At 52.4% G+C, this 17,475-nt stretch overlaps 1 protein-coding gene across 1 annotated transcript in view; it reads left to right on the forward strand.

The window, feature by feature from the left end:
- RNF216 (ring finger protein 216) overlaps positions 1-15,238 on the forward strand; it is a 105,389-nt gene extending 90,151 nt beyond the window's left edge. The window contains exons 14-16 of the mRNA XM_004598114.3: positions 4,673-4,895; positions 14,112-14,181; positions 14,642-15,238. Of these exons, the coding sequence (XP_004598171.2) occupies positions 4,673-4,895; positions 14,112-14,181; positions 14,642-14,961 (613 nt within the window). The 3' untranslated portion in view covers positions 14,962-15,238. The remainder of the gene's footprint in view (positions 1-4,672; positions 4,896-14,111; positions 14,182-14,641) is intronic.
- The last annotated feature ends 2,237 nt before the right edge of the window (positions 15,239-17,475 follow it).

A 17,475-nucleotide genomic window follows, 5' to 3' on the forward strand; every position in this document is an offset into this window, starting at 1 on the left:
GCGCCCATATGGGATCCCAGTGCGTTCAAGGCGAGGACTTTAGCTTCTAGGCCACGCCGCCGGGCCCCAAACAGGGATTTCTAAGCATGCAAGTACAGTGAGGTCAGCTTGGTCTTAACATGTTAAGAAGCCATAACCATCGAGTGGTGAAAGCTATAACAATTTTTGTTCTTTTTTTCATATGAAAGTTTTTGGGACTGACTGGCATCATGGTGGCATAGTGAGTGAAGCTGCCACCTACAGTGCCAGCATCCCAGTCCTCCACTTCCAAACCAGTTCCCTGCTAATGGCCTGGGAAAGCAATGGACAGTGGACTGCTGCTGCTCACGTCGGCAAACCAGGTGAATCTCCCCGCTGTTGCATCCATCTGGACAATGAACCAGCACCTGGAGGTCTCTCTCTAGAACTGTGACTTTCAAACAAACTTTTTTTTTTTCAAAGTCAGAGAAGAGCAAAGACAGAAAGGAAGATCTTCCGTCAGGTGACTCACTCCCCAGTGACCACAATGGCCGGTGCTGTGCCGATCCAAAGCCAGGAGCCTGAATCTTCCTCCAGGTCTCCCACGCAGGTGCAGCGTCCCAATGCATTGGGCCGTCCTCTATTGCCTTCCCAGGCCACAAGCAGGGAGCTGGATGGGAAGTGGAGCTGCCGGGATTAGAACCTTGGATTATATGGGATCCTGGCGCGTTTAAGGCAAGGACTTTAGCCGCTAGGCTACCACGCCAGGCCCTCAAACAAACCTTTAAAAAAAAAGTCCATTAAGTCTAGCACTGACACTAAGCTAACAGACTTCAGCAACCACACCCAACAAAGAAATATGATCATTACAAAAATAGTTCAGCAAAGTCACCACACAGTCGCAAACCTCACAAGACCCGAGCTGATTTTCACATTGCAGAACACCTAGTTCTCAACAATAATTTCCAAGAAAAACAAGCCTGGTCTGCTCATCGAAGTTAAAGCAACGGTCAGAAACCGGCCCTGAGGATGCAAAGGCGTTGGACTCCCTGGACAGACTCTTAACTCAGCTATCCTAAATGTACCCAAGAGCCGCAGGCCACCAGGCACAGCATAGGGACAGGCAGAGAGTGTCAGTAAAGAGAGTGACAAGCAACCGATGGGAGTACTGTCCTGGGAACTCCCAGCTGCTGAAATGAGAAACCCCACGAGAGAATAAAGCAGCAGAGTTGAGCAGGAGAAGAAATCAGAGCCTTTGAAGTTGAGTCCGTGGAAATTACCCAGTTGGAAGAGCGGGGAAAAAAAAGAATTAAATAAAAAGAGCTGAACCTAGGGACCCAGGGGACACCTTCAGGTATGCTCGTTCATGTTAGGGAACTGCAAAGGAATAGAACGAAGGGAGAAAAATATTTGAAGAAGTAATGGCTGAAAACTCAGCCCATTTCGGTAAGTGCACGAATGTGCACGCGTCTGAGAATCTGAACAAACTTGAGGTAGGATAAATTTCAAAGAGATCTACAAAACCAAAACACATCATTCCTTGAATGCCAAAGACAAATAGAGGACACCTTGAAAAGCAAGAGAGAACATCCCAAACACAAAACATTTAAAGATTTATTTCTTTTTATTGGAAAGGCCGATCTACAGAGAGAATGAGAGATAAAGACCTTCCATTCACTGGTTCACTCCCCACATGGCCATAACGGCCAGTGCTGAGCTGATCTGAAGTCAGGAGCCAGTAGCTCTTCCGGGTCTGCCATGCAGGTGCAGCGTCCCAAGGCTTTAGGCCATCCTCGACTGCTTTCCCAGGCCACAAGCAGGGAGGTGGATGGGAAGCAGGGCCACCGGGATTAGAACTGGCGACGACCATATGGGATCTCGGTGCATTCAAGGTGAGGACTTTAACCACTCACTACACTATCATGCTGGGCCCTACATGGACGAAACTTGAACCAGACAGCAGGCCCCATCTGTACAGTGTCTGTTTACAGGTAGTTCTGACTTACAGTTGACATGTAGTTTTCTGAGTTGTTTATTTTACTTTCTGGTGAGTTTGTCAGAACATATCCCCGGAAGTTAAGGATCATCTATATATATATATGTGAAATACTATAGGCACAACATGAAATCGTGAATTTCAGAGTGGACACCTGGCTCACTAAGATGCCCAAGTCCCTAAGTCCAGAGGCAGTGCCCATGGCTCCGGGTGGGAGACCTGGATGAGCTGCTCTCCAGCCCCAGTCTTGGCTTTGGGTACAGAACTCAAACCTGGAACCACTCTGTCCCCTCTTTGCTCCTCTCTTTCCCTCCCTCACTTCCCCTTCTGAACAAAGTAAGTAAAATAACATAGTTTAGGCAGTTTAGTGCCTTATACTCCAAGAAAAGCGCACACGTACATAACGTGTACACACTTGTAAGATTTTAATTGGTACATACCAAGATCTGAGAACTGCCTTGGGTTAGTGGGGTCAGAGGTCACAGACTGGTGCTTAAGCAGGGTCCTGGGGTTTCCTGTTTGAACACAGAGCCGGCAGACACAGCCGCGGCTCAGGCTTCTCTTCCTGTCCTACCCCAAGGGACACATCCTGTGGGCTGTTTGTTTCCTGCCTCATTCAGGATCTGGTTGCCAAACCACTCTAGCCTTACAAGAATCAGCGATGATTTGTCCCCCAGTTCAGATTTTGCTGTTGCTGGACTGCAGCTGTAGTCACCACATCCTATAATAGCAGTCCTTTTTTGGTAAAGGGCCATTGTCGCCCTGTCCGTTCCTGTTTGAATAGCTTCCCATGCTGTTGCAGGTAGCTGTCTAAACACAGGGCCATTGTGGGCTGTGTGTACTCTGTGCTGCTCCCAGGTTAGGAGGACCTTTTCCTGTCCTGCACACCACTGTTACTGTACCTCTCTGACTGATGGTTGGTGAAACCCTCTCCTCCCGGTCCTTTGGGGAGAGGGCTGTGTGGCTTGCATCCTCTGCACCCTGAGCAGCTGCCTGGGAACTCCGTCAGCCAGCAGGCAACAACTGAGAGCCACGGCCAGCCTCCAGGGGGCTCTAACAAAGTTTATGCTGCAGAAAATTCCAGTTGGGGGCCTGGCGGCGTGGTCTAGCAGCTGAAGTCCTCGCCTTGAACGCACCAGGATCCCATATGGGCGCCGGTTCTAATCCCGGCAGCTCCACTTCCCATCCAGCTCCCTGCTTGTGGCCTGGGAAAGCAGTCGAGGACGGCCCAATGCATTGGGACACTGCACCCACGTGGGAGACCTGGAAGAGGTTCCTGGTTCCCGGCTTTGGATCGGCGCACACCAGCCGTTGCAGCTCACTTGGGGAGTAAATCATCGGATGGAAGATCTTCCTCTCTGTCTCTCCTCCTCTCTTTATATCTGACTTTCCAATAATAATAAAATCTTTAAAAAAGAAAGAAAGAAAATTCCAGTTGGATTTTCTATACAGCTTTCAAATTACAGACATTGTCAGAGTGCCATTTTGAGTCTCTGCTGCTCCACTTCCTGTCCACCTTCCTATTTCTGTGCTTGGGAAGGCAGCAAATGATGCCTGAAGTTCTTGGGCCCTGCTGCTCGTGTGGGAGACCTGCAAGCAGTTCCTGGCTCCTATTGTCAGACTGGCCGAGATCTGGCTGTTTCAGCTGTTCAGGGAGTAAACTAGCATGTGGAAGATCTTTTACTCCACTCTACCCCATAAGTCACATGGTCTGCATTCTAAGGGACACAGTGCAGCAGTTTTCTCACGGTCTCCGGCTGTGAGCTCTTGCCTGCGTAGAACTGTTAGCTGTCCTTGTACACTGGAGCAGTTAGGGGCCTTGGAGGGGAAAGCTGGTGTTCCTGGCAGAGCAGTCTGCAGATCAGAACCCAGTCCCACGTGTGGTGGCAGGAGTCCCTGTTTCCAGCCAGGGCCTTAGAGCTTCCTATCCAGAACAGGTGGAGTGGGAGCACAGCTTGGCCAAAGGGAGAGGGCGTGGGCGCATTAACATGCCAAGCGGGTGGTGGTTTACAGAAGGAACAGCATGGAAGCACCTGGCTCCACAATGTTGCTCGTGACCAGACAGCCCATCACTAACTCTGGTCGTCCAGCCCTGCCTACCTGCTCCAGTGCTACAGATCTGCCTCCCAGCCCCTGGCTGTGTGGATGTGGAGCACAGAAGCCCATAGCATTCTTAAATAAGACAGTCTTTCAGTACCACAAGACCACAATGCTTTCTGAGTCTCCAGGTAGTTGATTAATTCACCCAAAGTTATGTAGTTGGCAAACTTTCTTAAGATTTTTTGAAATTGTAAAGTCAGATTTACAGAGAAAATGAAAGACAAAAAGATATTCTATCCGCTGTTTCACTCCCCAAGTCGCTGCAACGGCTGCAACTGCGCCAATCTGAAGCCAGGAGCTTCTTCCTGGTCTCTGGGTACAGGGTCCCAAGTCTTTGGGCCGTCCTCTACTGCTTTCTCAGGCCACAAGCAGAGAGTTGTGTGGGAAGTAGAGCAGCTGGGATGCAGACTGGCACCCATGTGGGATCCCAGCACATGAAAGGCAAGGACTCTAGTTGGCAAACTAGTTCTCAGACTGGCTGTTCTTTCCGTCTTTGAGTGTCATCAGAGGCCATATTCATCCCATACCTGTGGGACTGTAACGTTCTTCATCTTTCTGAATACATGGTGCCTGTAGTGTTTGTCTTTTCTGAACGCCAGTCCCGTTTTCTTCTTTCAGAGAGGAGAGAATGACCGCCGCCCGCATTAGGAAATGCCACAAGTGTGGGACCGGCCTCATCAAGTCCGAGGGCTGCAACCGCATGTCTTGCCGCTGTGGTGCCCAGATGTGCTACCTCTGCCGAGTGCCCATCAGTGGGTACGACCACTTCTGTCAACACCCACGCTCTCCAGGAGCCCCTTGCCAGGAGTGTTCCAGGTGCTCCCTCTGGACTGACCCCACTGTGAGTACATGCGTGACCGTGCTTTGCTTTGTAACAAGGAAGCCCTGTCCGGTCCCACGGCAGGCGTTTGGTGGCTGTGTCACACATGGTCATTCTGCAGGGACCAGGGGATTCTACACACTGGCCATCACAGGAAAGTTTGAGAAAAGGAACAAAAGCTATTCATTATGAAACAGCATGTGCTTTTTTGTAAAAGTAAATTCCTCATTTATTTAGGAAATTAAAGTGTTTCTGTGTTATCCAGAAATTCCAAGGCATGGAGAAGTTTTTGCTATGTTTCTGCAAGGTTGGTGTGATGCTGGTCTCAGTCCCGACAGGAGACCCTCACAGAGGAAGAAACAAAACACAAGTGTGAATTCGTGGATGGTTTCTTCCTTTTTTTAAGTTTTAGTTGTTTTCATTTTACTTGAAAGACATGTTTCATCCGCTGTTTCTCTCACACAGCCATAGCAGCTGATATTGGGCCATGCTGAAGCCCAGAACTTGGTCCAGGGCTCCAGCGTGGGTATCGGGTACCCAGCTTGTTTATCCATCACCTGCTGTCCCCCACAGTATCCATCAGTGGGAAGCTGGAACTGGGGAAGAACCAGGCTCGTACCAGAGCACTCTGGTGTGAGCATTCCAGCTGTCATCTAAGCTGCTGTGGCAGAACATTGTCACTTGGTCGGCCACTGTAGAGAAAGTGGTCAGAAGCCATTCCTGTGAGAGCGTGTGTACCAGCCGTATGAGCCATAGACGTGCGTAGAAATGAAGGCTCACCGGGAGCACAGAGCAGCATGTTGAAAACCATCCTAGTGTGTTGAGGGACGTTGTAGGTTTCATATTCCAGGGGCATGAGTTCTGTTGGCGGAGGGTTGTGTGTTTCCATCTACTTGAAAGGCAGAGTGAGAGTGGGAGTCTTTGATCCTGTGGCTCTCTCCCCGCAGGTCCACAACAGTAGGCTGGGACGGAGCCCAGAACTGCCTCCTGGTCACACATGTGAACGTCAGGGACGCAGGAAGCTAAAACAGACAGAGGAGCCAGGGCTCACAGGGCACTTCAGGATGGGCCTGGGCAGCCCAAGCACTGCCTGAATTCACTGAGCCACAAAACCCCTTCATTAAGGCATCGGGTGTTGAGACTTGAGGGGGACAGGAGGCAGCGCCGTGGCATTGTAAGCTAAATCTCTGCCTGCAGAGCCAGCATCCCACGTGGTGCCAGTTTGAGCCCCAGCCACTCCATTTCCAATCCAGCTCTCTGCTTGTGATCTGGGAAAAAAACGGAGATGGCTCAGGTTCGTAGACTCCTGCACGCACATGGGAGACCCCAAGAGGGCTCCTGGCTTCACATCAGCTCAAATCCAGCCATTGTGGTCATTTGGAAAATGAACCTGTGAATGGGGGATCTCTCTCTCTTTCAAACAAAAGGAATTTTTTTTAAGATTTGCTTATGCTTTTATTCATTTGAAAGACAGTGTCAAACAGATCTTCCATCTGCTGGTTCATTCCCCAGATACCCACAGCTCCAGGTACAAGTCAAGAGCCAGGAGCTCATGTGGGTGGCAGAAAATCATCCACTGCCTTGCTGGGCACGTTACAGGACCCTGGGGCAGAAACTGCAGGTAGGCCTCAGGTAAAGAATGCCAACACTGCAAGCAGCAGCTTCACAAGCTGTGCCACAATACAGCCCTGGCAGTAGGGCCTATCAGTTAATAAGCGAATTCTAAGGATTACTGGTAATAATGTGAGGTGTGCTGCAGCAAGCAGTGATCGCTGGTGACTTGGAGCAAATGCTTAGTGACAGGCTGTTTCTCTGCCTCTCCTGGGGAAGGGTGGGTGTGGCTTGTTTGGGTCCTGGAAAAACTTGTCCTCTAAGGTTTGTGTGCCACTACAGAGATGACATTTGTTGAGTCACTCACCTGGAAATTTCTATTTCTTTTCTTTGAAAGTCAGCTGTAATGTGGAAAAGGAGATGAATTTTTAACTGTAACATCGCACTGGTCGGAGCTGTCCTGACTGGGGCTGGTGTGATGGTTCAGTTAGCTAACCCTCCACCTCTGAGTGCCAGTATCCCACACGGGTGCCAGTTCGTGTCCTGGCTGCCCCACTTCCCATCCAGCTCCCTGCTTGTGGCCTGGGAAAGCAGTGGAGGACGGTCCAAGTGCTTGGAACCTGGAAGAAGCTCCTGGTTCCTGCCTCCAGGTTAGCTCAGCTCGGCTCCCCCCATTGCGGCCATTTGGGATGTAAAGCTCTTTCCCCATCTCTCCTCTATTAATCTCCCTTTCCAGTAGGAATATTTTTTAAATGTACTGACTAACATAACAGTAGACAGATCAAAAGATGCTGAGGTATGTCTGGTACCTGTGATGCCAGCATCTCATATTGCCGCTGGTTCATGTTGCTGCTGCTCCACTTTTGATCCAGCCCCCCGCTAATGCCCCTGGGAAAGCAGCAGCAGGTGATCCAAGAGGGAGGCCTGGATGGTATGCCGTGGCACAAGCCCCATGTTTCAGTAGCTTCAACATAGGAAGCACATTTAATTTGTTTAACTTTTTGTTTTGTTTTTTAATTGGAAAGTCAGATATACAGAGAGGAGCAGAGAGAGGAAGATATTCCGTCCACTAATTCAATCCCCAAGTGGCTGCAATGGTTGGATCTGAGCTGATCTGAAGCCAGGAGCCTCCTCTGGGTCTCCCACACGGGTGCAGGGTCCCAATGCTTTGGGCCATTCTCCACTGCTTTCCCAGGCCACAAGCAGGGAGCTGGATGGGAAGCAAGGCCACTGGGAATAAAATCAGCGCCCATATGGGATCCCAGCGCATTCAAGGCATGGACTTCACCTGCTATGCTACCATATCGGGCCCAGGAACACATATGTATATGTGCTGATATTAGGATAATGGTGCAAAAATAATGCTCTAGATTTTAAGAAAAATTTTGAGGAGAAATTTGGAAAGATTTACACATTAAAAAAAATGGGGTCAGCATTTGTGCTAATCATTAAGAGGTCCCAGCTCTAGCTCCTCCCTCCAGCTGCTGGCCCTTGTAGACCCTGGCAGGCAGTGGTGCTGATGGCTCCCATCACTGGGTTCCTGCCTCCGCTGAGACCTGAGTGAGTCCCAGCTCCGGCGCACCAGCCACGGCAGGCATTTACAGTAAGTCAGCAGGCGGAGTCCTGCTCGCTCTGTCTTGTCCATCTATTTCTCTGTCTCAGATCTTTAAGACAAGAAGAAAATAAGGGTCACAGGAAAGAGTTGTGTCAGAAATGAAGTGAGGGAGTGCCTGTGGGCCCTGGAAGCGACTACCAGAGATCGCTTTCATGGCTTTATTCTGCTTACTCAATTCTTTATAAGACAGGAGAGACTGTCCTTCGGCTGGTTTACTCACCAAATGGACGCAGCAGCCAGGGCTGGCTAGGCTGAAGGCAGTTTCCCACAGGGTGGCAGAGGCCCGGGAGGTTGAACCATCCTCACTGCTTCCCCGGCATGTTAGGAAGGGGCTGGACTAGACATAGCACTCCAGTGGGCATGGCACTCATCAGCATGGCTAGCAAGATGACAAGGGTCCAAATCCCGGGCTGGCCACTGTGGGAAAGTGACAGCAGATCCTTCAAGTTACCAGGGTGAGCTTCTTGGAGCTGCTTCCGTTAGTTTAAAGGAAATGCTAAAGAAATTCATACTCCTCAGAGCTACACAGGGTTTTGTAAAGCTTGAATCCTCCATGGAAACTGAGGTGTGTCAGAAATGTTATCAGGAGCAAGCTCCTCTCTGCACCCCTGTCCTAAGGAAGTGTGTGGAAGGAGGGGAGAGGAAGGGTTTTGGTCGTTGTCCGTCACTGATGAAGTGGAGTTGTGGCCCCCTTTGAGGCGCGGTCACCGGTCGGTATTCATTCGCCCAGCTGAGCTATTCCACTGCCTGCGAACGTCCCCACCCAGGGAGTATCTGCAGGAGCCTGGTGAGGAGGTAAACAGGACCTTGCCTTCCTTAAGCTGGGGCTCACAGTCCCCCTCAGGCTGGGTCTCATTTGGGAAAAGCAGTGAGGATCGGGACCCCATAGTCCTCCTGTCACCTCGCCCTGTTTCTTCTGCCACCACGGTGTCTTCCCACATGGACTTGATCACGAGGCTCTCATAGATGACTGCCTTGTGTGAGTGTATCCCCTGCAAGTGCCTCCTTGTTTTCTTGTTTGTCGTCTCTGTCATGAGAATGATTCCTTATTTGCTCAAAATGCAGGGGGTTTTTTTATTGCATTTCATTTTACGACATCATTCCATAGGCTGTGATGTTCCCCCACCCCCTCCCCGTGCCCCCCCCAAAATGGTGGATTCCTCCACCTTGTTGCAGTATTACAGTTGAGATTCGGTCTGGTTTCTTTCATTGCAAGCATGCGCCATGCATAGAGTCCAGCATCTTATTGTCCAGCTCAATTCAACAGTTTCTTGGGGAAACCAACTCTGGTCTAAAGGCAGAGCTGGCAGAATATCATTCCAACCAATTAAAAGCCATAACATAACATCAACAACAATTTACAACATTATGGGGTTAATTGACATGGTATTGAGTGATTGATAAGTTAGAAAATGCAGGTTCTTAACCACATCCTGTGACTACTTCATGAACATTTCAGTTTTAGTTTATATACATCCAGCTTCTGTCCACCTTAAAATGGCTATAGGATACTATTCAGCTGTCTCATGTGTATTTTCATTTTAGTATTTAGCAGTTTATAGTGTTGAAGCATAATTTTTACTGAACTTGGCAGATTTTAGGATAGTCCAAAACTGGCTTATAACTTTAACAAGGCGTATTTCAACAGTTGAGGCACAGAACAGTTTTAGGAGGGGTGTGCAGAGAAATCTTCAATACCCTAGTGAGGAGGAACTTATCAAAATGCAGTTTGAAAGGAAACTCAAGCAAATACAGATCCCTCCAATTTCCCTAGGCAGCCATAGGCAGAGATTTTGTTCCATGTGTCCGTTCCCATCAAAACAGGGATCGGCCCCGTTTCCTTGAGTCTCACCAGGAGGCTGATTGAATTCCAGCCCAGCATCTGTTGGGGCGTCTGAGAACACAAAGCCATTCAGAAGTTGAGTGAAACAAAGCACTCAGTGTCGTGAGAGTCTGTTCTCAGGCTTAATGAACCAGCAGCGCTCAGAAGAATCTCTTATTTGTCAGCAAGGGAGTTGTCCCTCTGTGGTTTGGAAAGAACTTGAATTTTCATCCCTAATGACTAGAGATTGCTTGGGAATCTGAACTCAGCTCTGCACATCAGGAATCCAAACACATGTCACTTTTTGTCAAAAAAGAAGGCAAAACCAGAGTGCTAGGAGACAAGGTATCTTCCCTATACCCTCCCAGCCACACATGGCTGTCTGCATGAGTGGGGTACCGGGCAAAGGTCAGGCCTCACGCACTGCCTGGCTACAGTCAGGACACGTGGCCTGGGCTGTGTGGGCCCCTGGACTGACTCTCCTGCCCACAGGGGATTGCTAAAGGCTTAACCAGATGCATCTTGTGCTGATGTTAGAAGTCACATGCAGCTGGTTGGAACTTCTAGAATTGTGGCACAATCCATAACAGTATGTTCTCTTTAACCATCAAAGTTGGTGTTTGTCCTTGGTTTTGGCAACAAGAAACCACAGAGGATTGTTTTCCACAACTCTGTTTTCTGAATGTAAGAATTTGAAGCTGCCTGTTCAGAGAAGACATCTAGGCTTTTACAAACCACTCTCCATTTGGTAGCATTGTCACCAGCTGTTTATTTAGGTGGCCTATTAGGTCCCTCCCATTTGTCCATAGCATGTACTTTGTTCTGGGATGGGAGTGTAGGCCAGCTCTTTGTCCCCAGGCCTGCCTACTCCCACAAGGACGTGTTCCTGTGCGCCAGGCGTGGACAGAGCACTGTCTCAGGGACGTGGTCCCGTGCTCCAGGCGTGGACAGAGCACTACCCTCCGCAGGATTGCACTGTTAGGAATCGGGCAGGGAGAAAGCAGAAGGCTGCAAGGCGGCAGGACCTGGTGGGCACAGGGTCTTCCGTGCTAGAGCCTGGAGACTGATTTTTGGCTTGAGCATTGTTTTGCCTAATTTTATGAATTTACTTTGCTGTTTTGTTTTGTTTTGTTTTGTTCTGACCTGCGAGTTGGCCATCCTCCAGCCTGGGCTGCTTGGCCCCCACCCCATCTGTGCAGCCACAGCTGCAGGGCCTCGGCCACTCCCCACTCGCTACCTCTCATTTCCTGTCACAGGGTGGACGGGCGGGCTCCTGTTGCCCAGCCAGCCTCAAATGGCCTGAGAATCATCGCTCTTCCAGGGTCTGTCATGAAATCGTTGCAAGTTTATTAACAACAGCTGTGGCCACACGTAACCCAGGCTACTCCACCCCAAAATTACGCGAGGGGACACAGCACTTAACACTCAGCAAATTTTATATCACCTTCTTTTTTGTTTGTTTATTTATTTTTATTGCAAAGTCAGATATATAGACAGGGGAGACAGAGAGCAAGATCTTTTGTCTGATGATTCACTCCTCAAGTGACCACAACAGCCAGAGCTGAGCCAATTCAAAACCAGGAGCCCGGAGCTTCTTCCGGTATCCCATGCGGGTTCTGGGTCCCAAGGGTTTGGGCCTTCCTTTACTGCTTTCCCAGACCACAAGCAGGAAGCTGGATGGGAAGCGGGGCTATCGGGATTGGAACTGGTGCTCATATGGGATCCCAGCGCATTCAAGGTGAGGACTTTAGGCACTAAGCCACCACACCAGGCCTCCGTCAGCTTTCCAAAGGGGCAAAGGTGTGCTGGACAAGCTGGTCGCCCACCCTTCGTATGAGGGTCCGCCAGTTGGCACGCAGGCAGCCAGTCCTGGTGGCCACCAGCAGAGCAGAGGCTCCAGCTGGCTCCAGCAGCTGCCTCACGCCATGGCCTCGGGGTTCAGAGGGCCTCGTTGGATGGTCACGGACACCTGGTGGCCATGTTCTCCTTCCTGCTTAACCATTGGAAATTTCTCTTCTTTTTCTCCTTCCAGACCCTCTGCAAGGCCTGAGCTGTGGGCTGAGGGACACGTTAAGGGGCTAGGTTTTGTCCTTAACTGAAACTTGACTGTTGGTCTCAGGATCCGACTGAGGCCCGGCATTCCCATCTCAGCTCTGCTGGAGTCTCATCTGACAGACTCAGAACTTTCTGTGTTCTCCTCACAGGGACTCAGTGACCAGAAGTAAGCCCTCTGAGCCTGGTGAGGTGACATTTTTCGGTGTATGTATGTATCAGATCCCTGGTTTTTTAAAGCAGAAAGTCAGCGAAGAGCAAATTCCATAAGCCCTCATCACATTCAAGGAACTCGGAGACCTCATGAGAAAACAGCAGCAGGCAGGCGGCCTGAAGGACTTGCTTCCGTCCTGTGGGCAGGCAGCCAGGACCTTTGCCTCAGTGGTCGACCCTGGTCTGCAGCTTAGATTGCTGGCTCAACTCATGACGTTCATGGGGCTCCCGGAGCACCCCCACTCTGCTGGCTTCTGTCCCAGAGGTCAAGGGTTAAGGTCAGAGATAGTCAAGTAAGTTGTTATGAGGGATGACCTGAACCCAAGAAAATACAAACTGCTGCCTGAGAATGTCCCGGAAGTGGCCCCTCTCTCTGCTTGTCTGGGGTGTTCTGTGTGGGGCTTTGCCTTGTGTTAAGGAGAGTCAGGGTGTCAGGACCCTGTGTTTCAGGGTGGGCCAGATGCAGGCTTTGCAGCCCCAAAGTCAGCCTTCCTCTTCCCGGCGCCCTCACGATTTGACTGCGAAGTTGAGGATGCCAGAGCCACTTTTAGGGAGTACTGTGCACCTACCTTGTCGGGGCAGCTGCCACTGCCTGCTGCCCCATGTTGTAATTCAGCCTGGGCAGAGGACAGTCATTGGTGGATGGGCTCAGCATGCCCTTGTTGGAGTCCCAGCTATTCCACTTCGGATGCAGTTCCGTGCTGGTGGACCTGGGAAAGCAGGTCCATGTATTCCCTGGGAGAGCGGAGGCCGCCTCTGCAGCACGGCCAAGGGGGATGCCTACAACAGTCCCGTGGGACTCTGAGAGGTGTACCCAGAAGCTTGCGAGGTTCAGGGAGGGAGCGTGACCTGTCACTTCACCTCTTCCTGTGCCTGTGCCTTGCTCACAGCACCCCGCCGGATGAGGTCCTGCCAAGGGCAGGTGTCCGTTCTTGAAGCCAGGAGAAGGAGCATAGGTTCAGCAGTCTCTCAGTAGTCTAAAAAGCCCCCAGTCTCCTGCGACTCCACCGTAAGATTCTTCTACCTCCCAGGCAAGAGGAGCGTGCTTGCCTGATCGCACCCTCATCGCTCCTGTGTGGCCTTCTGTCTCAGTGCCACTTATGGGTGACATTCCTGACAGCAGTCACTAAGGGTCATGGGCTGGCACAAGCGCCTACTAAGTCACTGGGCAAGGCCAGCAGCTCAGGCTAGGGCTGGGGCTGCCGCAGCACGAGGCCAAGGCCAAGGCCCTGTTTCCACATCCCACAAGGTCCATGGGTGTCAGCACATCTGCAGGAAGATCCAGACCTTGTGAAATGACTGCCAGACGTACAGAAGCTGGCCACGGACGGGCTGCAGGCCTTGTGTGGGGGAATACATCGTATTGACTTTAACACTCCTTGCCTGGCTGAAACTTGCTCGCACCCCCCTCCATCCCAGGCTTGACTGTTCTTTGTTCTGGAAGAAGCTACTGGAATTCCCCAGGAGCAGGACCAGCTTCCCATGAGCCTGGGTTGGATGATTTCCTGCAGTGGCCCTGGTCAGGGCTGCACCCGGGGCCCTGGTCAGGGCTGCACCCGGAGCCCTGTGGTAGCCCACTGAGGCCATGCTGGCCTCCTGCACCTTTTCAGGCAGGAGCTGCTCCACCTTGCTGGCTGGCTGGCTTTTCGATCCCATGAATGTGCTTCCTGTCCTGGTGTGCCACTCTGCCTCTGGGCTAGCTCAGGGCTGGCTGGAGGTTATCTTCTCCAGCCAAGTGTCCAAGTGTCCTGGGCGGGAACAGGTACCTAGACCCTCAGGCTGCTCTGCTTCCCCGCGCTGTGCACTGCCGCAGGTCCTGCTCTGCTGTGGCAGGCCCTGGGCTGGCTGTTGCTGCTTCCCACAGGCGTCCTCACGGGAACACTGGAGCTGCTGCGGGCAGGCCAGGAGCCTGCTGTCAGCACAGGTCTCAGCTGGCCTCCCGGACCGCTAGCCCCAGCGTATCCTTCCTGTTACCTTTTCCTAGGAGGATGACGAGAAGCTCATTGAGGAGATCCAGAAGGAGGCTGAGGAAGAACAGAAAAGGAAGAATGGAGGCAAGTGCGCCCTGGCAACAACCAGGGGAAGGGCAGGGAAGCCCCGAACACACTCCAGGCATCTCCCAGGCTGAGGAAGGCCTGCGCCCCGGCAACAGCCAGGGGAAGGGCAGGGAAGCCCCGAGCACACTCCAGGCGTCTCCCAGACTGAGGAAGGCCTGCGGGCTGTGTGTAAGCTCAGAAACCAGCTCTGGTCCCTTTGCGAGCAGGCGGGCAGGGGCGTTCCCATATGTGGCTGGTGACCGCAGCAGGTGGTATGCTTTCCCATCCAAAGCAGGAGTCCCCTCTGAGGAGCCCCTGACCATGGACCAGCCCCCTAGCTCCTCTCCTACTCCAGGCTCTGCTTAGCTGCCAGCCTTGGCTGGGGGCTAAGGTCAGTGTGTGCAGCCCTGGTCCCAGGCTGGGTCAAAGCAGAGTTGGTTCAACCTGTTTTCCTCAACTGTCACATCTCCCTTTTCAGAGAACACATTCAAACGCATCGGGCCCCCGCTGGAGAAGCCCCCTGAGAAGGTGCAGAGAATGGAGCCCCTGCCAAGGCCCGTCCCGCAGAACCTGCACCAGCCGCATATGCCGCCCTACGCCTTCGTGCACCCACCCTTCCCACTGCCGCCTGTCCGGCCCATGTTCAACAACTTCCCACTCAACATGGGACCCATCCCGGCACCCTACGTGCCCCCTCTGCCCAATATGAGGGTTAACTACGACTTTGGCCCCATTCACTTGCCCCTGGAGCACAACCTGCCCATGCACTTTGGTCCCCAGCCACGGCATCGCTTCTGACCCCCGGAGCTCCTGCCACCACTGGGCAGCCATGGAGTCGGGGGGGGTGGATTTTGGATGGAGAATCCCCCAAGGACTAATGGTTCTGCCCATGCCTTCAGTAGGATGGTGGGGTAGACTCCTTTTCCTCCTGCACCTGTTTTGGGACGGGCCCCTGCCCCTTGAGTGGCACCGCGGGCCGGTGCCCTTCGGGTGCCTCAAACAGTACTGGTGTGGCACTCTGAGGTTCCAAGAGAAAGAGGCAGCAAAGCCCTCTCCCCCAAGAGCTCCACCATCTTCACAGAGGTAGGCCATCCCTCACACCCATGGCCGAGGTAGGCCATCCCTCACACCCCTGCAGGGAGACATGAGAAAAGCATTTGCCTGTTTGCCTGTTACGCTTCCCCCAGCACACACAAGAGCAGCCTCACAGAGCTGGACGCCATAGGCCTACGTTCCTATAGCGTAGTCCAAACCCTAGTCCAGCGAAGCAGCAGGTGACAGAAGTCAGAAGAGACCGGCCAAGCAGGACCACCGTTCTGGCCCAGGATGCAGTGCTGGGGTGCAGGGTGTGGGGTTGTCAGCACTGCCACACGGCCATTCAGGGCCCCCTCTGATCAGCCAGTAATGAAGAACCATGCCACGTCATGTCTGTCGTTTACCTGAAGAGGTGTCTGTCCTGTTTTTCCACTTGGTCTGGGTTGTCCGTGCCCTGCTAACCTTTCCTTCGGGCTCTGCAGAGTCAAACTAAGAATGTTACCCCACGCCAGGCCTCTCCTGAGGGCTGTCTGGTCCTGCAGCTATGGCTAGACTGAAGATCCTTAGGAGGTAGCTTCACCCCCCAGCAAGAGTCCAGGAAGCTCTGTCCTCCCTCCCATGTCCACTCAGGTAGAAGAGTCCGAAGAGTGTCAGCTCTTGGCCTGCACGCAGCCCCAGTGTGAGCCAGTTCCCAGCCTCACTTTCTATCCAGTTTGTCTTGAGCCATTCTTGAGCCCTTGCTGTGGCCATCTGTTGGAAAGAGGTTCAGAGCTGCCAGCTCTTCAGCTGAGGGGAGCCCTTGTGGCAGCACAGGTCACCTTCTTAATCTGTGTCACCTGCCCTGGCCCTCCGGCTGGAGTGGCCTGGATGTGTGGACCAACGACTCCTCAGATGTCGCTTGGAGATCTGAGTGGAGGCATAATCCAAGATGCCCGTTCTTTCTGCCTTTCCTCAGGATGAAGGCTTTGAAGACAGGTGGTCACAGGGGCCTGGGGTGGGCACGGACTGCTGCTGTCTACCACCAGAGCCAGGCCTCGGGCCACCTGAGCTTTGTTCCTAGCCTGAATGACAGTGCCTTGGAAAGGCGGGCTCCATGGGCCATCCCTCTGCTTCCTCCAGGGAGGGCCTCTGAGGGCGGGGCACAGCAGACAGCCTGCCAGATGGGACGGTGACCCCACGCCTCCCTTCATCCCCTCATGGGCCTCTTAACCGAGCCCATTGACCTAGGAGATGGACTCTATCACGGGTCCGGGGCAGGACAGGGCACAGGCTGCTGCCGAGGCGGGCAGAGGCCTAGGCAGTGCCCCCAAAGGCTGAGCCAGCGTCCCACTGCCTGGGAGGAGGCAGTGCCCTTCTCCATCCAGGGCACCTGCCTCCAGAGCGCAGGAAGGCCTGGAGTGACCACTTCAGGCTTCAGAGCCCTGCATTTCCTAAAGCAGGGTCCAGGGAGAAGAGGGACTGGAGTCTGGCCGGCAGGGCAGTCCTATTTTACTTGCCTTAAAACTGGAGAGAGGAACCTAGTATTTGCACTTAGCAAATGATTGAAAAACAGGAAAAGTGTGCATGATCTGTCACTTTGTATAAAAATGATTAAGTAGTTCATTGCATTCTTTACCTTCAGGTAGCAAAAAAATAAAATAGTTCTGTTCAAACTACTGTGTAAGAAGCCTGTATCATATGTAACTTGCACTTTTTGTAAATAAATGTTTGTGCGCTCTTGTTGCTCTGGTCTGTTTCTCCAACAGCTAGCAGCCCTCAGCCTGGAGAGGAAGGAGGGGCTGCAGAGCCAGCCGACAGAGGGGATCAGATCTGGAATGCCAAGTCTGTGCGGCTGCCCCTCCCCACAGTGGGCATGGAACCCTCTCCAGTCCCAGCAAGCACCCCACAGGCCTCCGTGTGGCAGACACCTGCCCGGGTCTGGGGCCACAGCCCCCCATGGGCGCGCGGTGCCTCCTGGCCAGGGAGGCAGCCCTAGGCCTTGAGGCCTTGGGAGGAGGTGCTGGCCAGCTGCTGACCGCAGGTGGCATAGAGCTCATACAGCACAAACTGTGTCTCCTGCTGTTCATAACTGCTCCTCACAGTGAAGCCTCTCAAATATTTGCTCATTTGTATGTATTTGAAAGGTAGAGTGATAACACTTGTACATTCGTAAAATGCTCTAAACAGCTGAGGCTAGACGGGGCCCAAGCCAGAGTCCAAGAGCTCCATATGGGTATCAGGAACCCAAGTGTTTTGACCAGAAGCTACCTCCCCAGATGTGTTAGTGGGAAGTGGGGT

Source organism: Ochotona princeps, chromosome 24 (genome assembly GCF_030435755.1).
Source record: "Ochotona princeps isolate mOchPri1 chromosome 24, mOchPri1.hap1, whole genome shotgun sequence".
Lineage (NCBI taxonomy): Eukaryota > Metazoa > Chordata > Mammalia > Lagomorpha > Ochotonidae > Ochotona > Ochotona princeps.